This window comes from Primulina huaijiensis, chromosome 9 (genome assembly GCF_012295235.1).
Source record: "Primulina huaijiensis isolate GDHJ02 chromosome 9, ASM1229523v2, whole genome shotgun sequence".
Taxonomy (NCBI): domain Eukaryota; kingdom Viridiplantae; phylum Streptophyta; class Magnoliopsida; order Lamiales; family Gesneriaceae; genus Primulina; species Primulina huaijiensis.
In genome coordinates, this window is record NC_133314.1 from 20,585,730 (window position 1) to 20,612,073 (window position 26,344).

The 26,344-nt window shown below is 35.2% G+C and overlaps 3 protein-coding genes and 1 long non-coding RNA gene across 6 annotated transcripts in view; all 4 read right to left on the bottom strand.

The window, feature by feature from the left end:
* The window catches only part of LOC140985138 (uncharacterized), a 48,136-nt gene that overhangs the window by 6,219 nt on the left and 15,573 nt on the right, over positions 1–26,344 (bottom strand). The window lies entirely within an intron of this gene.
* On the bottom strand, positions 465–10,756 carry LOC140984483 (pre-mRNA-processing factor 19-like). 2 transcript variants are annotated; one of them, XM_073451937.1, is made up of 18 exons: positions 10,600–10,756; positions 10,408–10,493; positions 9,999–10,070; positions 9,794–9,856; positions 8,968–9,054; positions 8,453–8,600; positions 8,251–8,372; positions 8,027–8,143; positions 4,711–4,806; positions 4,548–4,607; positions 3,322–3,396; positions 2,672–2,776; positions 2,453–2,572; positions 2,288–2,365; positions 2,111–2,207; positions 1,342–1,393; positions 1,071–1,141; positions 465–910 (listed from the first exon to the last, which is right to left on the bottom strand). In XM_073451937.1, the coding sequence occupies exons 1-18, from the start codon at positions 10,610–10,612 to the stop codon at positions 795–797; spliced, it is 1,578 nt and encodes a 525-aa protein (XP_073308038.1). In that variant the 5' UTR covers positions 10,613–10,756; the 3' UTR covers positions 465–794. The 2 variants fall into 2 exon arrangements, with proteins under 2 accessions (XP_073308038.1, XP_073308039.1); XM_073451938.1 differs by having other exon boundaries at positions 9,794–9,852; positions 9,995–10,070.
* LOC140984614 (uncharacterized) lies at positions 17,590–22,882 on the bottom strand. Its single transcript, XM_073452161.1, has 3 exons — positions 22,764–22,882; positions 19,158–22,375; positions 17,590–17,625 (listed from the first exon to the last, which is right to left on the bottom strand). The coding sequence occupies exons 2-3, from the start codon at positions 21,258–21,260 to the stop codon at positions 17,590–17,592; spliced, it is 2,139 nt and encodes a 712-aa protein (XP_073308262.1). The 5' UTR covers positions 21,261–22,375; positions 22,764–22,882.
* LOC140985367 (uncharacterized) lies at positions 23,813–26,129 on the bottom strand. 2 transcript variants are annotated; one of them, XM_073453211.1, is made up of 4 exons: positions 26,101–26,129; positions 24,674–25,696; positions 24,375–24,545; positions 23,813–24,169 (listed from the first exon to the last, which is right to left on the bottom strand). In XM_073453211.1, the coding sequence occupies exons 1-4, from the start codon at positions 26,110–26,112 to the stop codon at positions 24,068–24,070; spliced, it is 1,308 nt and encodes a 435-aa protein (XP_073309312.1). In that variant the 5' UTR covers positions 26,113–26,129; the 3' UTR covers positions 23,813–24,067. The 2 variants fall into 2 exon arrangements, with proteins under 2 accessions (XP_073309312.1, XP_073309313.1); XM_073453212.1 differs by having other exon boundaries at positions 23,814–24,169; positions 25,939–26,125.

Below are 26,344 nucleotides of genomic sequence, written 5' to 3' on the forward strand. Positions count from 1 at the left end.
TGAATGGTTTATCGTTAAATATTCGACACATAACAAATTTACTCTTTTTTATCTACCATTTTTATGTAAAAATCAGTTGTTTATTTACACTTGAAAAAAATAAAAAACTAAAACCAAAATTAATTACCAAACAGCCAACACTTGTAGCATCTAACCGTAATTTATTTTGGAAATGCATATGAAGATCCAGTTGCCTGCAAATATGGTCATCACAAGGGCTTCTGACAACCGATTAGCCGGTATCAATCATCCCTCGAGACAATTTCACAAGTTATCATGATTTTCTGGTATCATAGGATTTTTTTATCCAAGCAGTGAAATTTCTTGCATATCAACATGAATGCATTGCGCCGCCGCCACAATAATGTCGAAGATTACAATGACGTTCCCTAGATGATATATCGTCTAATACTAGAAACTCTGCGAGGAAGCAAAAGAAAATTGTTCCTGTATAACTCACTTGGTTTTATGTTAAATGGCACGTCAAAATGTTTCATTTCCCCTTTCCAGGCAAATCTATTACAAAATAGAACAATAACTCAATTAAAATGATACAAACAGTTTGGTCGTGAACTCGTGATTTGGTTGTTTGTCTTACATATGATATCAGCCCGCGGTGAGAGTTATATCAAATTGGAAAGTGTTTTTAGATTTTTCCCACCAAATATCCAGAATTCGATCAATCTCACCAACTATGAGGCAATAAAAGTACCCTATGAGTGTAAGCTCTGCATCGAACTCATCTATCAAATTTAACCTTGCAAGTATGATAGAAAGTCCATCAAATGTTTGCTTCAAGATTCTGATGGACCATCCTCCTCGGGAAGTCCAAATATTCTGAGATTTCTATCCATAGAGCCAACAGCGATGTATTTTGCATCAGGGCCAAATTTTACGCATGTTGCTTTGCCTGCATCCAAGGAAAGCCATGTACGTACATACACAACATGATCAATCAAAAAAGTTGATTGACAAAGCAATATTTATCTTTTTTATTTGCAGCACGGCAAGAAAAATGTCAAGCTTGTGACCAAATAAAATTCATCAGATTGTAAGGGAATAGATTTAACCTGTGCCTGACAAATCAGGGAATGTCTTGATACAATTCCATTCAGATTTGACATTGGCAACTTGATAAACTCTGAAATCGAAGTAGTGTGGGATCACAATCGTGACAAATTGATGAAAACAACAATAACCCAACTTCTTCAAGTTTAACAGGGGTACAGCATTAAACAATTCAAAAGCAATGGTCAGATACAGCTAACAAGTTTTGAAAGAGAGGGTTGAATGATTTGGTCTCAACCTTCAATCAATACAGGGATTTATTTGCAAGATTACCTAATGTCCGATCCTCCTATTGCAAGGTAATTTCCACTATGATCAAATTCCACTGCATAATAAGAAAGAAAAGCACTGTATGAGAATATAGGAGTCGCCTGCACGTCAGAATTGCAACCTTATGAAATAATTCTCTTTCCTTTACTTCATTTTACAGAGCAGATCACTATTGAAAAGACCAATACAAAAACCACCTGTCAAACTTAAAAAAAAACCAAAACGTAGTGCTCGAGACCTATCTTGTAGTATAAGCAGAACAGATTTCCATAAGATGTATGTTATGAACCTAAGTTGAGACCCAAATAGCAGAGGCCCAAATAACTTGGGCAGTGAAAAGCCCATTATTCAATTCGTATACTACAGACAGGGAAGTGGGAAAACATGTGGGTTGGAGAATAAAATACGAGAGACGAGGGGTGTGTGGGATTCATTCATACAAATTTTTCTGTCGGTTCCTTGTGAAAGGAGTTGCTAGTGATTTTGCTAGGGAGGTTTTGTACAGAGAATTTACTCTGGGAATTACGTTTGACATGATTATAATATTATAATTTCTTCTCCTTGTTACTTTCTTTTTTGGATTCCTTTATATTCATCTTAAATTGTGCAAAGCAAAACACTGTATCCACATAAATGCTCGATATATGACACTAACAAATAAAGAGCAAGCGCAAGGCACCACACAAATTTCTAGTAGTATCAAACTTTTTTATTTTTATTTTTACTTTTTGGATAGAGAACCAAGTAACATATATCACACAAGATACAATACCTGATTGTGTAGGTGTATTCTCCTCATATGGTGAGAAAGTCCTAAAGTTCCTCAATTTTCGTAGATCCCACAACTTAACACCATCTTGAGCAGCAGTCTAAAAGTTGAAATACAATAATCATATCCTAGAACAATATCAATGAAAACATTCATTACAACTGAGGCAGGTAAACCAACCGCCAGGAAGTAACCATTTTCTGAAAATGAAATGGAAGTCACTGCTCCAATATGTCCATCAAATCTCGCAACATTTGCCTGAGCATTAATCATAAAATCTAAGACTCCATGATAACAGAAGGAAGCAAAATGAGTGAAATATATTCACAAGAGATATAATTTCACCTGACTCTTCACATCCCAAATCTTAACAATAGCCCCAGTGGTACCAGTTCCAAGGATGAGACCATCTGGGTGAAAAGCTGCAGATGTGTAGCCTTCAGAAGATCCAGATGCGTCCTCAACCTGTAAGACATTATATGAATGACCTAACCAAACAAACCATTGCTATCCCGACGAAACGAGTAGCCAACATCCAAATAAAATTACAGATAGTGGCCATACCTGAGTAAGGCATAAACCAGAAGCTAGATCATAGAAGCACCATGTGCTATCAAGAGAAGCCGTAACAAAGTAGTTATTGGTGGCATGAATTGTAACAGCTTGCACCTGTGTAATTTCATCACAAGCACCAACATATTTAACAGATCTTCAGTATACTGAATGAGTCCACAGCACACATGAGAACGCCACAGAATTTGAATTCACGAGTCAAACTAACTTCATCAAGGTATGTGTAAAAAGGAGTGAACTAATTACCACAATTACTAGATAATATATCACAGACTTGGTTGAAAACACCCTGCAAGCTACTACAACCAATCCTCCAGTTTCAAATCTTAAAACTCTACATAGTGCATCGATGGTAACAGACATTAGATTTTCCCCTTATATTTCAGTTTTAGTCAAGCCAAAATAGTGGCTGCTCCAAAATCCAAATCCTTCAAATTAGGCTCAGATAACTATATAGTGAACAGAATATGCTTGGCAGTTCGCTGCATTCACCAAGTAATGTTGAATGCATCGTACAAAAGTTCATCCACTTATCCAACGGTATCATGTTTGTCGTTTGACATGAGTAATCAAAGGGACTATGAGAATCACAAGTAAAAATACAATGGATATATTTTCATTAGCATAGATTAATCGATTACCTCAGCAGTATGATCCTTCAAAATATGCCTACAATCATAGTTTCCATTTTCAGATCCTTGCCACACTCGAACTGTCTGCAGAGAAGATAACATAAATGTTGGATGTGACAAAAAAAATAAAATAAAAGGCAATAAATTTAATTTACAAAGTAAAAATTATAATTGATATGGGAGTTACTATGAAAACTAAGATATCCTACGCATTATGCAGTAAAATTGTGTAAATTCGAAGAAAAGCGCAAACATCTACAACATTCTGTAGTTGCCTTGCCAAGTTGAATTTCTACAATTTTTTTCTCTTTTTGTTGGTTGGGGAGGTTGCAGTGAGGTGTGAGGTTTAATACCCTCCATCACTTTAGAAGATATAATAAGCAACAAGGAGGCAAATTCAGCACACACGTTAGATTAACTAGGGCCAAATGCAACAAAATGAATAGGACCAAAATGACCAAACAGTTCAATTGATTTTCAGAGAAATTTTCTTTAATGTGGACAAATCTAAAATCTAGATGAGAAATCTTTTTTTCCCCCTCTATATTAACAGAGACATTCAAAGGCTAGAAGATGTCCATGGGGAAGCTCCAATAATGCCTTCTCTCCCAATAAGCACCTTCTGATAGCATATATCAAGATTTAAACTTCACTAGCCTGAACAAAAAGTGAGACTCGATGTCCCGTTTCAAGCAACTTCCACTGGAAAATGCGAGAGAATAGATAGATATAATGACTGCACTGCCAGCGGAGAAACGTTATATTTCAAGTAATTTCAAAAACTTTGTTCGAGTAGGCAATCACACTTTTGAATACTTTAAGCCGATGCACAGGGCAAATCTGCATAATTTTACACTTGGATTTAAGTAAATTGCAATTAATCCCAAGAACAGAGGCACAGAATGTATCTAACTCAGCAGTTCACTTCATTCCATCAAAAACAAATAGTTGCTGCAGAACTCGAGATTGTGATACAGCAAACAACTAAATGGTAAAGATACAGAAATTTTACAGTAAAAGAGGTTTTACACATTCCATAAAAGCAATCAATCTCTGAATCACCCTAAAAATACATCATTACACCGAATATACCCCCATAGAAAGGCCAATTTTTTGAGAAAATCCGAGTCCAACGAGCAAAGCAGAGTGAAGAAAATTACAACAGATATGAGATTAAATAGATCGAGCTGGAAAGGAAAATGTAAATAATTTCTGACCGCAAGTCTTCAAATTACCTTATCAGCCGAGCCAGTAACTATGAATTCAGCCTCAGCAGCAAATTTGACATTTGTGACCTACAGAGAGATACATACACCAGATTTAAAATGTGGAAAAAAATATAAAGAAAAAATTATATATAAAGAGTGCACTGACAGATAAAAGTTCATTTCAGATTACCTTTTTTGAATGACCACTTAGAGTCGATACTATCTGTCCTGAGGGCCTATCAAAGACTACAGCATTTGAATCAACCCCAGCAGTGACAATGATGTCCTAAGGGATAAAACAAGAATGTCATGAATGATTAATTGATCAGAACCCAGATAGGAAAAAAATTTGATGACTGAAGAACTTCATGGATCCAATAAACATCGATAATCAGAAGGCTCTAAGGCTATGTTTATACTCATTATTTTTAAAAGTATATATCTTCAAAACAAAAGTTTCAACTATCTCATTTTCACTTCATTTTGAAAAACTTACTTTCACATCTCCCAATTTAATCATACTTTTCGTTTCAACTTTCACCCCTCTTAAAAAATCTAATATTATATTATTATATACATTAAATTTTTAAATACTCTGAAAAATTTACAATCACAGCACCCCACATCCTTAATTATTGATTTGACACCAAACAACCTACAAGATTGATTGCAACAGTCAATAATGTTTCTTATTAAGAACAAAACAACAAAACATACACTTCATTCCCCAATATATATATTTTTTAAAAAAAACTTATTTTCTCAAAGAAACCTCCAGAAATGACGGAACCAAACAGAAATGCCCTAAAATTTTCCAACAAATCTGGTCTACGTGAATAACTACATAAGCCAGCCGCAGGCACAATGGATTACAGTTGCATTGAAGTCAACCTCCCGCATTTTTTTATTGTCTGGTAGGTATCTGCAAAGTATTTCAGCACTCTTAACCAGAAAACACCCCTTCCAACAATGAAAAAATAAACAAATATAACCATGGATTCATCAAGTTGGTGCAGGTCAAACCAAAAAACTTTCTTCCTTTGTATTATCTCTCTTAGTACGAAGAGAATGTTGATGTGTGTGCCAGCAACCCTATTTTTATCACGTTACAAATTATCAAAACCGATAACGCATATTCAGTGTTACTGGCATGGCCTCATTGATTTGTTTTCGATTAAAGCAATTCGAAATTCAGAAGAACCGCGTGAGGGGGCATTGAACAGCCGGAAAAGGTCGAGGCCCGCTTACGGAAAGTTGAAATGGAAGCCGATAGGCCGGCGAAGGGCTAAGCCACTAATGTTGTAATGACTCAAATCCATATTTTGAATGAAGTATTAATTAAGAGATGATTAAAGGGTTGTTAATTAAATATTATTAAAGAATTGATAATTCGAGATCAATCTGTTGGGTTCTACCGAATTTAAAATGAACAACCTAACCTACTTTAGATTTCATTATCCCGAGAAATCCAACTAGACAAATGAGATTCTGACACGTGGTAGATAAAATTGATTTGGATTTCTGAAATAGTCCGGATGCAGCCTATAAATGGAAGCTGAATTCTTTTGTTTCCTACATCGCTTTCTTCAGAGAGAGTTCTAACCATATACCTTAGGTTTTCCAGCCAGTTTCTAGGGCACTTTCGTGTCGGGAAGTTTCGGAGCTAGTGTCGACTCGAAGGGGGCCGGTGAACTGGGATCGAGACATCATCAGCGGGCTGACGACGGACGCTGGTATAATCCTAAAGCCTTTAGGAGAACTTTGAAGCATGTTTGGTAATTCATGATCTGATTTGATAGTGATTTCATATTGTTGGTATTGTCTAGGTTCAGAGCTTTCTGTCAGATTGGTTTAGTGAGGTACGCACGTGATGTACTGACTGAGATATCCAAGCGTAGTATACACACTTATATGCTGCATATTTATCTATTGCATGATACATGTTTTACAGTTTTGGCATATTATGCATGACATATCATGTTGAGCCCAATATCTTTTGAGATATACCTCGTTTGTTGGGACCGCTCAGCCCTATTCTGTATTGTGGACGATGGGATATCGAGAGCTACAGCGTCCGACGAGACCCGCGGGCTCTGATGACTGGACATTGTAGGTCCACGTCTTGATGATGAGTGTGGGAGCCAAAACATGCCTAGGGCATATCAGAGACTACACACTCAGGCGCCTCTAGACTGTGCATGAGATTCTTGACTTGATCCTTGATATCCGATCATATTTCATTTCACATGCATCATATCAGTTTGTATACTCGTACATTCTCGTATTGGGCGATTGTCGCTCACGTTCTTGTTTTCATCTTAGACACCCCATTCCACGGGGCGGGTCTTAGTTCGGACGGTTCGGACGGCCAAGGCTGTGGCTAGAGCAGTTGGGTTTTCGGTGGTGATCCAGTGGAGGTTTTATGTGGTTTATCGTTTTCTTGTTCAGAATTATGTTTTCGATATGGTTGTATTAATGTTTAAGACTACTGTTATTGTTCTGTTTTCGTTTGGGTTGTAAGATGATTAAGTTATTTGGTTTCCGCTGTTTAATTGTTGTTATTAAGTTTAATATTGCATTTTTATTAGTCTGTTTAGTAGTGGCTCGGGTAAAGGCGCTACAAATGTCGTGGCGAAGGAAGCCTGCTACGTGTATACTGGATTAATAAGCGGTGAAATACCAAAACAAAAAATTTCAGTCAACTATTGAAGCTATCAGTGTGAGTTCCGACTTCAAATGGAGGACAGACATCAAAATTTTCGCATTTTCCTCTGTGACTGATTGTATCATATTGCTAAATATACTTTCAAAAGGCAACATTCACTCAAAGTTATGTAAGACCTGAATAAACGAGAGATGGAAACTATTAAAGAATTTTAGTACGTATATAACCATTACAACAATCTTGTTTAGAAAATAAGCGGCCAACAAAAGCATTTACATTTGACAAGTTGTTTTACCTTGCTTCCCGAACAAGGACTCACATAATATAATATTCCGAAAAATCATGCAATTTTTTGTCTCTCATAATAACTGGAAATCATACAAGCAATCATGTGACGACCCATATTAACAAATTTTAATTGCACACGGAACCCCAAAAAACCCTACTTTAGACGAACAAGTGCTCCAAGAGCCATAGTTTATCGAATGTTCTCTTGATGTACCAAAAGTTATAGTTAATAGCAAGATATCAACTAGGATCTTTAAAACTATATAGCATCCCAAGTGCTACGTCTAGATTGCTATGCCACATAAACATGCATGCAAGACAACTGTGTAATTTTTGTTTCCCAACACAACTCATAAAATATATCTTACAGTTCCAAGTCCAAAAATAAACTTTTTTTTATTAAAATGTCTTATTTCCAAGCAATGTCAATCATGGGAACACGCGACAAGATCAACAGGCTTTGCTAGTGAAATTTTTTCAAAGAGGGCCATGAAGTTCCTCTTCGGTAAGAATCATCAAATTAAAAAAGAAATGGCAAAATCAAGACATGTACCTTGGAATACTGAATATCCAAAGACAATATGCCAGGTTTATTAGTTCGATGAAGAGGGTGGCTGTTAAGTTGAGTGAACCTCTCCAAAGCATCAACAGGAGCCAATGTCGAAGGTATCTGGAAGAAAATACAAAAAGGTGGCAAAGTAATGTGAACATACTTCTTAATCCAATATTAAATTGACACTCTTAATTCATAAAGCTGTAATTGACACCAACTATCACCTGGCGCTTTTTCCTTTGTTGTGAAAGAGCAGCATTACAGTCTGTAAGCTCAGAAATAATACTACTCGATATTCCTGGACGCATTCTTTTCCCATCTGGGCCCATCTCATCTTCCTCAGCAGCTGCAAAGAAACACGTGCAAAATTAGATATCAAGAGTAAGAAATGTGAAAGGAAGGAAGCTAACTGAAAAAGTCAAGAACCTCTTTTCCCATTGCTTAATGGAGCAGCATTTGCTGCATTTTGGGCAGCAAATGACAAGGGAATCTGTCTTTCAGCCTGTGCCAGTAATGACCTAGCCTCATCCCTTTCCTTCTTCAATCTTGCAATAACACGACATGCTGCATCATGCTGAAAGACAGGATAGAAAATATTTAACCACAAACAGCACACTGAAAAAACCACAATACTTCATCCGTATAAAACTCCAGTAATCACCAGGAAAAGGACAGGCAAGAGCTACAAATTTAAAAATTAGGCCGAAGGCTATGCAAAAGCAAACATGATTATCGAAGAAAAAGGCTATACAAAAGCAAACATGATTGTCGAAGAAACATAGTGTGCCATCCCAAATTCATTTTATTTTTTAAAAAAAAAGTGTATTACTGGTACATAGACAAAGGCCTTAGGATGGATAACATATTTGGTATCCACAAAGTGCTAAAGAATTAACATGCACAATTAATTACCATCTGAATTCTGATAAACTCATTCATACCTGATATAATGCATGACTTAGCTCTTGCCTTGCAGTATGTAATTGTTGCTCCAGCGCAAAATTTGAAAGCATCAAACCATCCCATTCCTAGTTTAAAGAAAGACATAAGAAAAAGAAGAATCCACTGACAAATTAAAAGGTTTTTAGTCATCCATAGTAGCGAAATTCAAAAAATAGTTATCATGCAAGAATTGAAATAATACCAATTGAGCCCAAACATGAATGATATAGATAATATGCTAAAAGAACTAAAAGAAATTTTTACCTAGTAGACAGCTAATTCATAGACTGGATAGATTTCTTAAAATGCTGAAACCAAATAGAAGAAGAAATTGAAAGATGCAAGGTACATGCAAATATGCAGCCTGACACCATGAATCAAAGAATTTTTAATAAAGATTATGTCAGATTCCATTGCTCAATAAAGTTCCCTTCATAATAACCTCAAAGAGTTCAAAGGTCGACAAGGTTATACTTATGAGCATTCAAATTTCAAATAGCAGACAAACACTTTGTTAGCATCACACAAACTCACATAGGGTATCAAAACCTTCGTATTTGAAAAACACAAATGAATAAGACTTATTGATCTTTTTTTTTTATAGGAAACACATTTTATTAATTGATAATTAATTGAATAACACTTATTGATCTCACATACTCTTTTCCAATTAATTAACAACAGTTCACAAAAATTATTCAATTCCAAAGTAAATGAAGGTGAAAATGAAGGATAGTGGGTTAAAAAATTCACAGACCGTACACCTCATAGGCAAATTGATAACGACAAAATGAACTAAGTCGGACAAGAAACAGAGAGACATACAATCTGAAACATTCCCAGCATTCCAGGAATGCTTGCAGCTTGCACTGGTCTGGGCTTCACTATCTGCACATAACTCCAACAATAAAGCTTTACATTGTTCTTCAATCAACACATCATCAGAAAATGGTAGACATTTCCCACCATATGAAGAATATAAAGATAGACTACAATCCCAAAATTCTTAGGTATCGTACAAAGTACATACCTTCCCAGTCTTGATTGGAACAATATCTTCCATTGTCAGTGATTCTCCAGTAATTGGACATTTTCCATAATCCTAAAGAGAAAAACAACAAGGAAAACAAATCACACGGAGACATACACTTGAATTATTTCAAAAACAATAAGTACATACATACAACAGTAACCCCAAAATAGAAAAAAAGAAAACAAAACAAAACAAAACACAAACTTCAAGTAACAAAAGAGAAGTAACAGCGCAAGGGCCGCCCTAAATCTACACCAGCTTTTTGAAAGCATTATCACAAAATTGTTCTCCTGTACATTTCCGCAGATTATTCACAATGTTTGTCAACAAACAAAGCATTACACTGATGATAAAGAATGCATCACAATCCATAAATTCCTAAAAAGAGGAAGAAAAAAGTAGAGACCAAGATGTGGCGCTCGATTAAGCGTTTCTCGAAGAGAAGACCTGAATTCTTCGTGACGACAGGTTGCTCTGGAACCTCTCCGGAAACTACACAGTTTCAGTGAAAACGACACATCAGCTACAGCAAAAAAAACCACACGAAGATAGTGAAAACAAGAAGTTAGCCATTGAAAGGAAAGCAGCAGAGATTTACTGGAACAATTCATAGCGATACCGCTGCACTCTGCGTGCGTTATATCAGTGAAGCGAGCACTAGGGTTTATGCTCGGTGTGTTTGGATGGGGGACGAGGAGGAGACGACTGGAGGGTCGAATTAGGGAGTTTGTCCATTAAACATAGTATGTGAAAATTGTAATTAGTTTACTTTGACCTCCATAGAATATAGTAAATTGTATAGATACTCACAATAAAAAATAATATTTTTAATATAAAAAATAATATTTTTTTATGAATAATTCAAATAAGAGAACTGTCCTACAATATACGATCGGTGAGATTACACAAATTTTGTTATCGTTAAATTTTTACAAATAATACTTTCGTATTCAACGTTGTATGGTTTGATATTATAGTTTTAAGTCTTTGTGGGTTTTTTTTTAAAAAAAATCTTTATGATTTAATATCACCAAAAAATTCAGATGTGTAAATTTTTTATTTTTTAAAAGAAAAGCTTTGCTTGATTTCTACCGATTCCAACCCTAAATATTAGGGGCAATAAAAAAATTTAAGCCAAATCGAACTATACCATACCTTTTTTCCTAATTTTTTTTTATAAAAATCATAATCATAAATCGCATTATATATATGGTGCAGTTATTTTTTTGATCAAGAATTGCACAAAATTGTTTTGCCTAAATCATTTGTCATAGAATCGAAGCTGGACCTGATATGAGTCGAGTGAGTCTATCGCTTCAGGTCCAGGTTTAAGAAAGGCCCCAAAAATATTTTATTATCATGTACTGCATGTTTGTGTTATTTTCTCTCCAACTTTCACGATGCCTTGAAAAACCATATCAAGTATATTTCCAAAAATTCCTTATGATGATTTTCATAAAATAATACACAAACANTAGTTATTTTTTTTAACTGAATTTACCCACCTAAAATCTAGTTTTGAAAAACCCTATTTAATCAAAAGAAAAAAAATCCATGTTTTATTGTCTCGAGGCCCAATTTTTTATATTTGACCAAGGTCTGCAGCACTGCATAACACTTGTCCTAGGATTATTAACACACTCAATTAAAGAACTCGTCGTTAACTTTATCTCAACTCTAGTTCAAAATTCTTCATCATACAAAAAAGTACATCTTCTTTTTAAATATTATTCGAATTAGTATTGTATTTGTTAGAGTATTTATTTATTTTACTACAAATATTTTGTTTGAAATTTAGAAATAAAAATTGACAACATGGTGTAAATATCATTTTTTTTGGAGAAAATTAGTTTTTTCCCTAAATTGTAAGTTGCATATTTTTAAATTTTAGTCTTGTTATGAGTTAATTTGCTGTCATCTTATATTAACTTGCATTTTGTCTCCCAAATTTTGTTTTTTATTTGCCCAAAATTGAAATCGACAATAAAAAATTACTTAGTTGACTACCGGGTATATTGAGTTAGAAAATAAATTTGAGGATTTTGGTTTTTGTATGAAAATAGTCTAATAAATATTTTTTTAAAAAAAAAAATCCACCTGAGCTAATTAAAAAAAACAAAAAAAAACAAATTCCACGTAATCTTAAAAATAAAGTTCAAAAAAAATCAATACAAATGTACCCACTCGGTAGACATGTCAAAACGGGCTGGCGGGCACCCGCCGCAACCCGCCATTAGGCAAAGCGGGGCGGGGCGGGGCGGGGCGGGATCTCTAAATGGTCAACCCAGCCCAACCCACCTTGGGCCGTGGGTTAGGCGGACTGACCCACATATTTTTTTTAAAAAAAATCCTAAACAATATCGCATTAAACATAGAAGAAAAATATATTTTAGTCAAATAGTTTCATAAAATACTTAAAAACATTGAAAGCTTTATTTGTGAGTTAAGAATAACCCCAAATGTAACCATCATGCTATATTGATTCTAGTACTTATCAAACTTCTCTTTCATCCTTTTACACATAGCACTTATCACCTCATCTTCATTTGATAAGTTCTCATTTAACAAAACCTCAATCTTCCAAACTTGCATGAAGTACAAATTTGATATAAGATAAGAAGAACCAGAGATCAATGGGTAGTATCATAAAATAGCTCAAGAAATTCACATATTTTTTCTCCTCTTTTCCACTCTTCAATTGAAGGACAATATTTATAATTATTATCATTCAATTGAAGAGAAGAAAATGCTTTTTTATGTTTGATGGCATTTTCCAATATCAAATATGTTGAATTCCAACAAGTAGGAGACTTATTCTAATTTTTATATAAAATTTAAAAACATAAAATTCTACCTTAATTTGGAGGGTCAGCCCGTCCCGTTTAGGCCCGCCCCCGTCTTGACCCGCAACCCAAACGGGCTCGACCCATTTGGCCCGCCTCCAAACGGGCTACTATTTTATCAACCCAACCAGCTTAATTTTTATAGCGTCGGGCCTGCCCCAACTTGACAAGTCTAACACTCAGGAAACCAAAGTTTGAAATCTGCATCTTTGGTTTTTCATTTTTCTTATTTTATTTGTTTTTATGAATTTTTATAATTAAAAAACTACATAGACTAATCTCATAATAAAAAGTAAAAACCAAAATCCACAAACTCATTTTCCAACTTTACCGTCTAAGCAATTTCTGGTGTTCGATCTCAATTCTGGAAAAAAAAACCGAATTTGGGGAAAAAAAACGCAAGTTACTACACTAAGATTGATAATAAGACTAAAATTAGAAAACACTCAGATTACGAAAAAATTTATAAATTTTCGTTTTTGTTGTGAGTGTCTTGTTATGCTCAATTATTGTATTGATTTTGAATATTATTTTTGTATTTAGTTTTATTTGTTGTACGATTTGATTTATATTTTATATTTGAAAATACTTTATTGTTATTGTTTTCGAATCAATTTGAATATATGTTCTAGTATTTTTCATTTTAATTGAGCATTTTAAAAAAATGCAAATCGAACGCAATCGCTGGAAACTATAAAACTATTTATATAGATAAAACAACGATTTTTTTTAAAAAACTAACCGATCGTAAATGATAATTCGATTTGAATTTTTTTAAAAACCCACCTCAAAACTGCAGGATGCTCACCCCTATTAAATATAGGACGACGATAAAATATATTAATTTAATAAATTGTAAAATTATGCTATGTTTTCCAAGGTTTTTTTTAATAAAATATTCGCAATAAAAACTGTTTTATTAATATTTTTTGTTCTTCTTACAATCATTACGATAAATTAATTGTTTTTTTTCAAATATTATTTTCCTAAAAAACGTAATATATCTTTCCAAAATAATATTGTAATTACCATATGCTAAAAATAGATAAAACAAAGAATCTTATAGCTGTAAGCCTGAACGCTTATCGATTTATCAAAAGTTATAGTTAATGGTAACGGTACAACTCAAATCTTTTAAACAATGTAGCAGCTCAAATACCACGGTTTTGATCACTCTTTCAGCATGGACAATTATTGTACTCAAAAATTACACTCATTGCAATAAATGAGAATCGAATTCGTGACATTGACTATGATACCAATTGTATGATCGAGGGATTGCTACTTTACCAAAAACTATAGTTGATGACAACGGTGCAACCCAAATATTTTAAATTATAGAGCAGCTCAAACATACAGTTCAATCACTCTTTTAACAAAAACAATTATTGCACCCAACAATATCTAATTTAATCACGAGTTTATATCATTTCAAGAAGATAATTCTACTTTCTTTTACTAATGTATGCCAACATTTTTATGTTGCACATTTAATATCAATAACAAGCATTAAGTTGTGGGGCCCTTAGCTCCTAATCGTTATTACAATGCAATTTGATTAGGGTTAATTAATTACAGCGGAAAACGAGTTTAAAATTTCTTTACAATGAGCCCAAAATATGCTATTTGAATACTAAAAATAGTATTTCATCTCACAACATAAAACATGCCCACACATAATCAAAACAACTCATACAACAACAAATCATATCATCGGGACATACCCCGGTATATAGATACATATACATATATACTGGGAAACAACCACTAAACCTCAAATCAGACTATGACTCCCTCCAGAAGCACCCTCTCCGGACTCCTGATATCCTGGAGTACCTGTCATTGTCAACATACAAAGACAACAACAGCCCCATCTGGGGTGAGCAAAGCTCAGTCTGAAGCAACCACAATATATACCACAGATATCTAAACAATGATATATGATATGCAATGCATGTATGTCGTGGAGGTATCAGGTCAAATGCCCATCCACTGAGCACATGTCAGAGTCAATCGAATCGCTATCAAATCAATGCTCGAGCTGGCACACCGGCCTCAATCAGGGATAATCGTATGATAGCGTCGACAAAGCGCCATCAAATCCCAAATCTCAATCAAATCATCGGGGCCACTAATGTCTATGCTTTAAGGGTCATGTAATACCAAACATAGCATCGTGTTCACAAACCCCAGAATCAAATCAAATCATATCAGGGTATCCAAGGATCATAGCTCAACGTGCATGTCATGTATGCCACATAAACTCAACACATAAGGCATATAGACATGTAATCTCAATCCAATCAATCAAACATATATCATATAATACAGATACCTGTCGTATGTTACCCGGTCGCAACATACCTCAATTCTTCGTTCCAGTCGATGTAGCTTTAAGATTTCAGTATAGAAACTCTATCTACATCAATAACACATTCTTTTCAATCCATAACATCATTCAATATCAACAATAGAGGTTTCAAATATCTTTTGAAACTTTAAAATTCATATCAAATTCAAATCATAGCATAATTCAATTCCGACTTCAAAACTTAGCTTCTTGTCGGTTATTCTACCGCATATATTTATCAGAATTAATAATAACTGACAAATAATTCTCCAATCTTAATCCAATGATTAAAATATAAATTGGGAATAATTCAAAATAACATCACTATAATATTCTCTACTTCGTTAAAATCATACATTATTCAACAATTTTCAATTTCTGTATGATTTAACAATTTATCGGATTTATTCCAAAAATCCACGAATTTCAAACATCATCAAAAATATGAAATTTATACCTCAAATCGAAGACCTCGTGTCAACGATCTCAGAACTGAAGTCGGTTCGTCGATTGAATAAACCGATAAGTCGCACGATCGAAAAGAAAATCGAAACCCTTATCTCCTCTTTCTCTCTCTCCTCTGTCAAATTTCTGAAAATGAAAGTTACGTATTTCGTAAGTTTCATATATATCAATTTTCATTTTTTTTTTAAAAATATTATATTATATTATATTATTATTATATTAATAAAATAATATAATATAATATAATTTATTTAACTTTTTAACGTCGGTATATCTCTTTGGACCAGTCAAACGATCAAATTTTTCAAAACTCAAAACATGAAACTTCTATATCTTTGAGTTTTCTATGTTATATCCAAATCTCAAATCATTTGGACTTCATATGGAAAAGATATGATACTAATTACTATTTTGCCCTTAAAATTAATTCATTATTTTTCAACTTATCTACGAAAATGACATCAAAATAAATTGAATATTTTTCAACTTATTTACCAAAATGCCATCAAAGCTATTTTATCAGTGTTTAGTCTCAGGATCTCACAGCTTTCATTCTCGGTTTTTAAGGTTGTTAATGGCCATTGAATTGGCTCATTAACGCTCGGTTTTTAAAGCTGTCAATGGTCAATGAATGGGTTGTTACAACTCGCCCTTAACAGCTGCACGTGTCCTTTGAATTTCAAATTTTGAGTTGCATTTCTGGATCTTTCTTTCTTGATTTTAGTAGTTGTTGCATGCTTGGTCAAAGTGCTGATTTATGGCTCGGTTTTAGGGGCATCAGTGTCCTTCAATGTGGTTCAATGACCATTCTACCGGCTGTTACAACTTGTTTTAGGTCTTCACACTTGAAGAGTAAGGAACAGTGATATTATTGTCCTTATCGAAAACCACGCCTTTAAACCCACTATTTTTCAGCTCAGCCCAATTGTTAATGTCTTCAAAGGGGGCTCGCTCTGCTATCAAGCACGAATAACTTCGTTTATTAGAATATTTTTTGTGTATAAATTATAAAATTCACGATCTTCGGCTGCGCGGCTTTGCTTTCCTTACTCAAGAAATTAAAGTCGTAATGTTCCGGTAGCTGATCTCTTGCTCCTCGCTGCTGCTGTTTGTGGCAGTGACAGCGAGAAAGCTACAGTCTTGCACTGTACTTTCCTGGGTTTTGAATAGAGTGTGACCTTGCTGTGAAAAGAAGATCAGAGGTGCTTAGGGAGAGGATAATAATAGTATGCCTGCCATGAACCAATCGAAATGGAGTGCATATTCAATTCTACGTTGGAACACACAATGTAATATATTTAACTATTAATAAAAAGCTTAATGATAAAATTTTAGTATTGTAAAAAAATTAATGGTAGTCAACATAATTAAATAAAGAATAAATACAAAAAATAGTTATTAAAAAATGTGAAAAATTACTATATAGTCTGCTGTGATTCGCACCAACCCAAACGGCTACATAGTATTTTGAATACTTTACAGACAGGGTCCGAAGACCAGCCCGAATGTGCTAGCTATATGTTCCGTATAGCCATCCCTCTATATATTTTGTAGTAGGGATTCCTCGAAAAATGAGAATAAACATAATAGAATATTACAGCCATTAATTACATTATAATTCAACTATGCAGTCCGCATATAAACATATATATTTTCGTTCTTAATAGTGTTCTAGTTGTTAGATTGGACAAACATTTAACTATTGATCTGTGTTTGATTTTTTTACAAACACTTTTCAAGAAAAAGTCGGACAAAGTTTACTCAATGCGGTTTATCAGACTAACTTAATTTGTAGATTATTACGTTAGCATGAAAATTTACGGAGTGTGCACCAAAATGGGGAGTATAATGGCTGGAAGTTCTATAGTTTTTTTTTTTAAAAAAAAACGTGTTATCCTATTATAGTAATTTGAAAACTATTAGCCAGCTGTCAGCGGAGAAGCCAGACGGAAGTAATGAAACGGAACTGAAAATGAAAGTTTAAAGAGTTGAAAACATGCAATGTTCGATCGTGCCTTCCTCGAAATAAATTCGATCACATACCGGCCGCAACACAAGATATTCAAAATAAGCGAGTTTATTATCTATTTATTTTTATAAAAATGTCACATTTCATGTATTGATCTCAGTATATATTCACTAATTTATCTCGTGTTTGAATTAATAATGTATATAAATAAGTTCGATTAAGGAAAGCACACCAATTTTCCTCTATAAATATGTTCGATTAAGGCTTAATTGGCTCGACTAGGCATGCCAACTAAAATGATTTACTAAATTATTTGGCAAAGCTCTAAGTACAACTCCTAATTTAATGGTAATTATTATTGTTGGAAAGTTAATGGATGTAATGATAACTAACATTTTAATTAGCAATAAGGAGATGCCTAACTATTTAATGTATGAAACATAAAAAAAAAAATTAAACATCTAATAGATAAGTAATAACTCCACGTTGCTTATATAAATGTTCAAGATGAGTGTATATATATATACATTTTTGATATGATACATCGTGCACACCTATGTGAGCATCGATGAGGTGTCACTTACCCATTGGATACACAATTTTTCTATATTTCATCACATCCAATAGGTGAATGACACCTCATCGGTGCTCACATAGGTGTGGACGGTAGTTGTGTGTGTGTGTGTGTGTGNTATATCCTCGTGTACTTTGGCGACACAAACAGATGCTAACACAGAATCATGCACCTTACGACTAAGGGCATCCGCAGTAACATTCACCGATCCAGGGTGATACTGAATCTCACAATCAAAATCTTTCAGGAGATCCATCCACCTGCGTTGCCTCATATTCAAATCAGATTGAGAAAAGAGATATTTCAGACTCTTATGATCTGAATAGATAACAAACTTTTCTCCGTACAAATAATGGCGCCAAATCTTCAAAGCAAACACAATGGCAGCCAATTCAAGATCATGAACAGGATAATGTGTTTCATGAGATTTCAATTGACGAGACGCATAAGCAATCACTTTGCCATGTTGCATCAGAACACAGCCCAAACCTTTACCAGACGCATCTGTACACACCACAAATCCTCCGGTACCTGAGGGAATAGTAAGCACAGGTGCTGTGGTCAATCTCGTCTTCAATTCAAGAAAACTAGCTTCACATTCATCTGACCAAATGAATCGTTGATTCTTCTGTGTCAGTTGAGTAATAGGTTTAGCTATTTTCGACAATCCTTCAATAAAACGACGATAATAATCAGCTAAACCCATGAAGCTACGTATCTCAGTAACATTCGTAGGTCTCGGCCAATTCAGTACGGCTTCAACCTTAGCAGGATCAACAGATATGCCCTGTCTCGAAATGACGTGGCCTAAAAATACCACTTTATCCATCCAGAATTCGCATTTGGACAGTTTAGCATATAAATGGCCATTGCGAAGAGTTTGGAGTACCAGTCTCAGATGTTCAGCATGCTCCTTTTTCGATTTCGAATAAACAAGAATATCATCGATAAATACAATAACGAATCGGTCAAGATAATCTCGAAAGACACGATTCATTAGGCCCATGAAGACAGCAGGAGCATTCGTGAGACCGAAAGGCATAACCAAGAACTCATAGTGGCCATACCTGGTACGAAAAGCAGTCTTAGGCACATCTTCGTCTCGAACTCGTACTTGATGATACCCAGAACGAAGATCAATCTTAGAGTATACCGAAGTACCCTGAAGCTGATCAAATAAATCATCAATACGAGGAAGTGGGTACTTGTTTTTCACAGTAGCCCGATTCAATTGCCTATAATCGATACACATTCGCATAGTACCATCTTTCTTTCGAACAAATAAAACTGGAGCTCCCCAAGGTGATACACTTGGTCGAATATATCCCTTATCGAGAAGATCCTGTAATTGTTCTTTCAATTCTTTCAATTCCAATGGTGCCATGCGATAAGGAGCTTTAGATATAGGTGCAGTCCCCGGCACAAGATCAATACTAAACTCAACTTCTCGATGAGGAGGAAAATCAGGAATCTCATCGGGAAATACATCCGGGAATTCTTTCGCAACAGGAATATCAGATAAAGATGGCTCCTTCTTCGAAATATCAATAGCGTAGATAAGATAACCCTCATCTCCGCTAAACAAAAGTCGAGACATTTCCAACGAGGATACCAATGGAATTTTGGCTTGGGAACCCTTGCCATAAAAATTCCACTTGGGTCCATCAACAGGTCGAAATCGAACCACTCCATGAAAACAATCAACAGTAGCTCGATTTGTCGTCAAGATATCCATGCCAACAATACAATCAAAGTCGTGCATTGGGAGGACAATCAAATTCAAGAACATCACATTATCCTCATATATCAATACACAATTATGCACAACTTGCTCAGACAAAATAATCTTCCCTGCTGGCGTGGCTATCGACAAAGTATCGTACAACGGGGTACACTCAATATCGTGAGATGCAACAAATGCATGAGATATGAATGAATGAGATGCTCCTGTATCAAATAAAACACGTGCAGGATAATCGCAAAGCGTGCAAATACCTGCAATCACACCACCAGGAGCTTCTTTCGCCTGATCCTCGGTCATAGCATACACTCGAACTTGAGGAGGGACTTGGGCACTCTGACCACTCGGTCCTCGATATCGTGGAACATTCGACTGCTGAAAAGAGGGAACAGGAACAGTAGGTCTCATCATACTGGGGCCACCTCTAAATCCTGGCTGGGGTTGGGCAGAAGTCGTACCCCTATTCGGACATACACGAGAGAAATGGCCTTCCTGTCCACAATGATAACAAGTACCAAACATACCTCGACACTGCTCGATAGTATGTTTGCCTCCACAGTAACTACAATAAGGAGCAATCACGGGACTCCCTCTCTGGGATCCACTCGAACTCGAAGAAGACGAAGAAACAGAACCAGTCTTCTTGAACTTCTTACCCCTTGGACGCAATGCAGGCTGCTGAGCTGACACTGGTGGTGGAGGAGTATACTGTGGACCTCCTCTCCTAAGTCCAGCCTCGGCTGCCTTGGCTCGTTCAACTGCCTCTGCGTAGCTGGTAGGCAATCCAGAAACAACAAAAGTATATAAAGCAGGATGTAAACCATTTACAAACCTGTTATATTTTGCCCTCGCATTCCCGGCTACGTGAGGTGCATACTTCAACAGAGTAGAAAATTTTGAAGCATATTCCGCAACAGTCATCGTTCCCTGCTGCAGACTATTGAATTCATTCTCCTGAGCAGTATAATAAGAAGGAGGAGAATACTGCTCCAAAAACTGGGCCTTGAAGACATCCCATGTGACTTCAATCCCGGCCTCTTTCAATCCAATCTCAGCGGCTTCCCACCAAGATTTTGCTCGGTCTTTCAGCTGATACAAAGCAAGTTTCAGTCTCCGAGCCTTGGAATATTCAACGATATTAAACAAGTGCTCGATATCTTTCAACCAGGCCTCTGCTCTTTCTGCACTCTCAGTGCCAAAGAACCTCGGTGGTTTCAAATCCTGGAATCGAGCCATTACTACATCCATGGACAACCCTTCAAATTGTCCAACTATTCTCTCAGTACTGCTACTCGCAGTTTCATTTGTGGGATCCATCTACAAATCAAAAGATGAATATCACATTTCATATCAATTTCACATCATCACCATCTCATATCATCAATCTCATCAGATACTTACTCAAATCAAATCAAGTAAGAGCAAGTAATACAATTAATTCAAACACAAACGCACAATTCATTTGTGCCTATTCAAGTGTACACAAGACTCAATCGAGCATTCCCAGCTATGCTCTGATACCACTCCGTGTGGGGCCCTTAGCTCCTAATCGTTATTACAATGCAATTTGATTAGGGTTAATTAATTACAGCGGAAAACGAGTTTAAAATTTCTTTACAATGAGCCCAAAATATGCTATTTGAATACTAAAAATAGTATTTCATCTCACATCATAAAACATGCCCACACATAATTAAAACAACTCATACAACAACAAATCATATCCTCGGGACATACCCCGGTATATATAGATACATAACATATATACTGGGAAAGACCACGAAACCTCAACTCAAACTGTGACTCCCTCCAGAAGTACCATCTCCGGTCTCCTGATATCCTGGAGTACCTGTCATTGTCCACATACAAAGACAACAACAGCCCCGTCTGGGGTGAGCAAAGCTCAGTCTGAAGCAACCACAATATATACCACAGATATCTAAACAATGATATATGATATGCAATGCATGTATGTCGTGGAGGTATCAGGTCAAATGCCCATCCACTGAGCACATGTCAGAATCAATCGAATCGCTATCAAATCAATGCTCGAGCTGGCACACCGGCCTCAATCAGGGATAATCGTATGATAGCGTCGACAAAGCGCCATCAAATCCCAAATCTCAATCAAATCATCGGGGCCACTAATGTCTATGCTTTAAGGGTCATGTAATACCAAACATAGCATCGTGTTCACAAACCCCAGAATCAAATCAAATCATATCAGGGTATCCAAGGATCATAGCTCAACGTGCATGTCATGTATGCCACATAAACTCAACACATAAGGCATATAGACATGTAATCTCAATCCAATCAATCAAACATATATCATATAATACAGATACCTGTCGTATGTTACCCGGTCGCAACATACCTCAATTCTTCGTTCCAGTCGATGTAGCTTTAAGATTTCAGTATAGAAACTCTATCTACATCAATAACACATTCTTTTCAATCCATAACATCATTCAATATCAACAATAGAGGTTTCAAATATCTTTTGAAACTTTAAAATTCATATCAAATTCAAATCATAGCATAATTCAATTCCGACTTCAAAACTTAGCTTCTTGTCGGTTATTCTACCGCATATATTTATCAGAATTAATAATAACTGACAAATAATTCTCCAATCTTAATCCAATGATTAAAATATAAATTGGGAATAATTCAAAATAACATCACTATAATATTCTCTACTTCGTTAAAATCATACATTATTCAACAATTTTCAATTTCTGTATGATTTAACAATTTATCGGATTTATTCCAAAAATCCACGAATTTCAAACATCATCAAAAATATGAAATTTATACCTCAAATCGAAGACCTCGTGTCAACGATCTCAGAACTGAAGTCGGTTCGTCGATTGGATAAACCGATAAGTCGCACGATCGAAAAGAAAATCGAAACCCTTATCTCCTCTTTCTCTCTCTCCTCTGTCAAATTTCTGAAAATGAAAGTTACGTATTTCGTAAGTTTCATATATATCAATTTTCATTTTTTTTTTAAAAATATTATATTATATTATATTATTATTATATTAATAAAATAATATAATATAATATAATATATACTATTTTAACTTTTTAATGTCGGTATATCCCTTTGGACCAGTCAAACGATCAAATTTTTCAAAACTCAAAACATGAAACTTCTATATTTTTGAGTTTTCTACGTCATATCCAAATCTCAAATCATTTGGACTTCATATGGAAAAGATATGACACTAATTACCATTTTACCTTTAAAATTAATTCATTTTTTTTCAACTTATTTACAAAAATGCCATCGAAATAAATTGAATATTTTTCAACTTATTTACCAAAATACCATCAAAGCTATTTTATCAGTGTTTAGTCTCGGGGTCTCACATAAGTATAAATAAAAAACTTATATTTTGTATACCAATAAATTATATATATGTTTTTAAAAAATTATAAACTCATAGAACCGACGCTCGAACTTATATTTTGCTAATCAAGCTACCTCTACCCAACTGATATTTCACATTTGTTTTTTAAGGTGCATGTCGTGAAATTGATTTTTTTTTTTCTTTCTATTTTGTGTTATTGTAAGCCGTTTTCATTCCACATTACCATAATTTTACGCTTGTAGTAATTTATATCGATGTAAATTTGATAAATTTAGTTTCGTGCTTGAATCGAAAGATTTGTAACTACAAATTTCAAATGAATTTGATTATTTTGATGAATTTATATTAATATACTTATTAACAAACACATGGAGATTTGAAATCTATCCAAGGTAGGTATAATTTCAAATATCTCTCAAACCAAATCCTTCCGTCCGAATCAAATCCTTCCATCTAAGTGCGCTAATGAAATTCAATGATTCACTCTATCTTATTATTAATACTAGTGACGGATACACACATATTGCGTGTATAATATAACATACAAATATTATTCAATGATTAACTCTAATTAAGAATATTTACTCTAAATATTTTTACATATTTCCAGACAATATATAGTGTATGAGGTAACAAAAATCACACTGCACAACTATGACTACAATTATTGCAAAACAAAATAATTGGCCAGTTGATTAAGAGTTTCTGCAAAAATTGTTGATCAAATTAAGGATAATAGCTTGATCAAATCCAAGATTGGATGGGATACCATTTGAAGGAGTTTACTCCGCTTATATGTGCAAGGATATCTGAGGAGTCAATGTCATCTTCTTCTCTTACAACCACCTACGAATCCGAAGAACAGAACAGTAAATTCACCGGGAATGTACGTAAATATGATTAACAATTCTGATCATAATTACACGAGTCTTTTGGAATTGCAGAGAAATGTTTTTTTTTTCTACCAATTTAAATCTAATGTTCAACACAAAGCAAAAGAAAAAAAAAAGGTAATTGCATGCTGTTGAACCATATCAGTCCATATGCATACCTTGCGTTGTTGATCAGCTGGGATTTGAGTTGAAAACAAGCTGAACTCTTCATCTTTATCATCTTCATGATTGCTACCGCCTCTTCTCCCGATATCTCCTAATTCATCATTCTTCGCGAATCGTCCTCTAACACGGGGCCTGCTGTCCGCGAGTGTTTTGCGGCAAGCGTACTGCATTTTCGGATGGAAACTAGTTCTAGAGTTGGTGAATTAATTCGTACAAGATATACAGTTATTTTTTTTTAACTCATTATTTGCGTATTTGATGAATATATATGAAAGAGATCAGAGACGGTGACCTTGATTTTCTTGCTAAAGTTCCTTTCATTCCTTTTCTTCATGTATCTATGAATTTTCCTTTTCCTTTCTTCGGCAGAGAGCTTTCCCACCTTGAAGTTGGGATCTTCCAAACCTGAAATCTCTGATGTCAGGGGAGTTGTATCTGGACCTCCATGTACGTCCAGATGTTGACTCTCATAGGTGTAGTTAAAAACTCTTGGCATGGAGTCAGGCATGAAAATTCCGCCATTTTCTCCTTGAAATTCCAGTTCCTGATGTGAAAGATCCGTTCCCATGAGCGAACCACTCCCTATGAAAATCCCTGAATTTTCTTCAGAAAATGGTGCGTTTATGCCGCCTGAATGCAAATACCGTCCCATCATGGGATCAATAAGCGCGCAACCAGGTAATGGGGATCTTAAAGATAGGTAAGATGGCACAGAAGGCATGCCGCATTCCCCCTCATAAGCTGCCGGAAGCCATGGTCCCATCATGGGAACCACCCCTGGTTGTGGTGGTGGCGCCACGACCTGCTGCCTTTCAGATATGCATTGATGAGCCATGATTGGCAGAGAAGGCATGCCACATTCCCCTTCTAGTGAAAAATTACTGTCTATCGAAGAAATGTTGAATTGCTCTTGATCGCTCGTGTGTTGATAATGAGGGTAGATCGGAAAGGATGGAGAAAGGGAGGTGAAGTCTATTGAATCTGATATGTCATTCCCTATCTGATCATCAGTTGAACCGAATATCATGGACATGCAGTCGTCTCTGGTGGTGGTGATGGTTGGCGTCGAGGGGCTGGTGGAAAGCGTGGTGGCGGTGGCGCCAGAGGCCGCGACTGTTTTCATGTCACTATGCATGATATTATTGTGTATGTTCATATCTGAGTTATTGAAGGAATGATTTGTGGGATAGGATGATTGCTCTTCATAGCAACAATTAGAAGTTGATCCAACTTCAGAATCCTGCATCGTATCTGGAAATAAATAAGACTCACAAAACTCGAAAAGTTGAACTCCAAAGAAGCTTGTAATTTCTTCCTGAAAATGAAAAAACAATAAAACCCATTTACATCTGAATCAATATCAATATTCAATTTTCTCTTTCTGAACAAACATGGAGAACTTTGAAATTCCATGTTAATTTTAAATAAAAAACTAAACAATTATAAGGTTTAGGTAAAAAACATATGTAATGAGTCAATATATTTTTAATCAGATACAATTCAGAAGAAAAATACATGGAAAATGTAGGATACAATAAAGAAATCAATATTGATTACCATTGAGACCTGTTCTTCTCGAAGTTGAACCGTGTTGTGAAGTATCGTTCTTGATTTTTTTGTCGATTTAAAAATATATTTTTCTATATAAATTCAAGTGATAGATAATACAAATGAAACAAGAATAAAAAAGACCTATTCTCAGAGGGAGAACAAACTTACTAAATTAAGCATGTGATGTACGATAAATTCCTTGGTTGTTAGAGTAGTACGAAGAAATGGAGACTACGAAACATTTGGTTTATATAGTGTGGAGCAATGTCCGTACGTTGGAGTCAAACCGATGTTGTCGGGTTATCACACACTTGACCGTTGTTTTGGGATGAGGTGGCGTTTCGGTGGGACCAGTTTGATGACCTGGCAGTGGATGGATATCACCTTGGTAAGTTTCTACAAATTGTTTTAT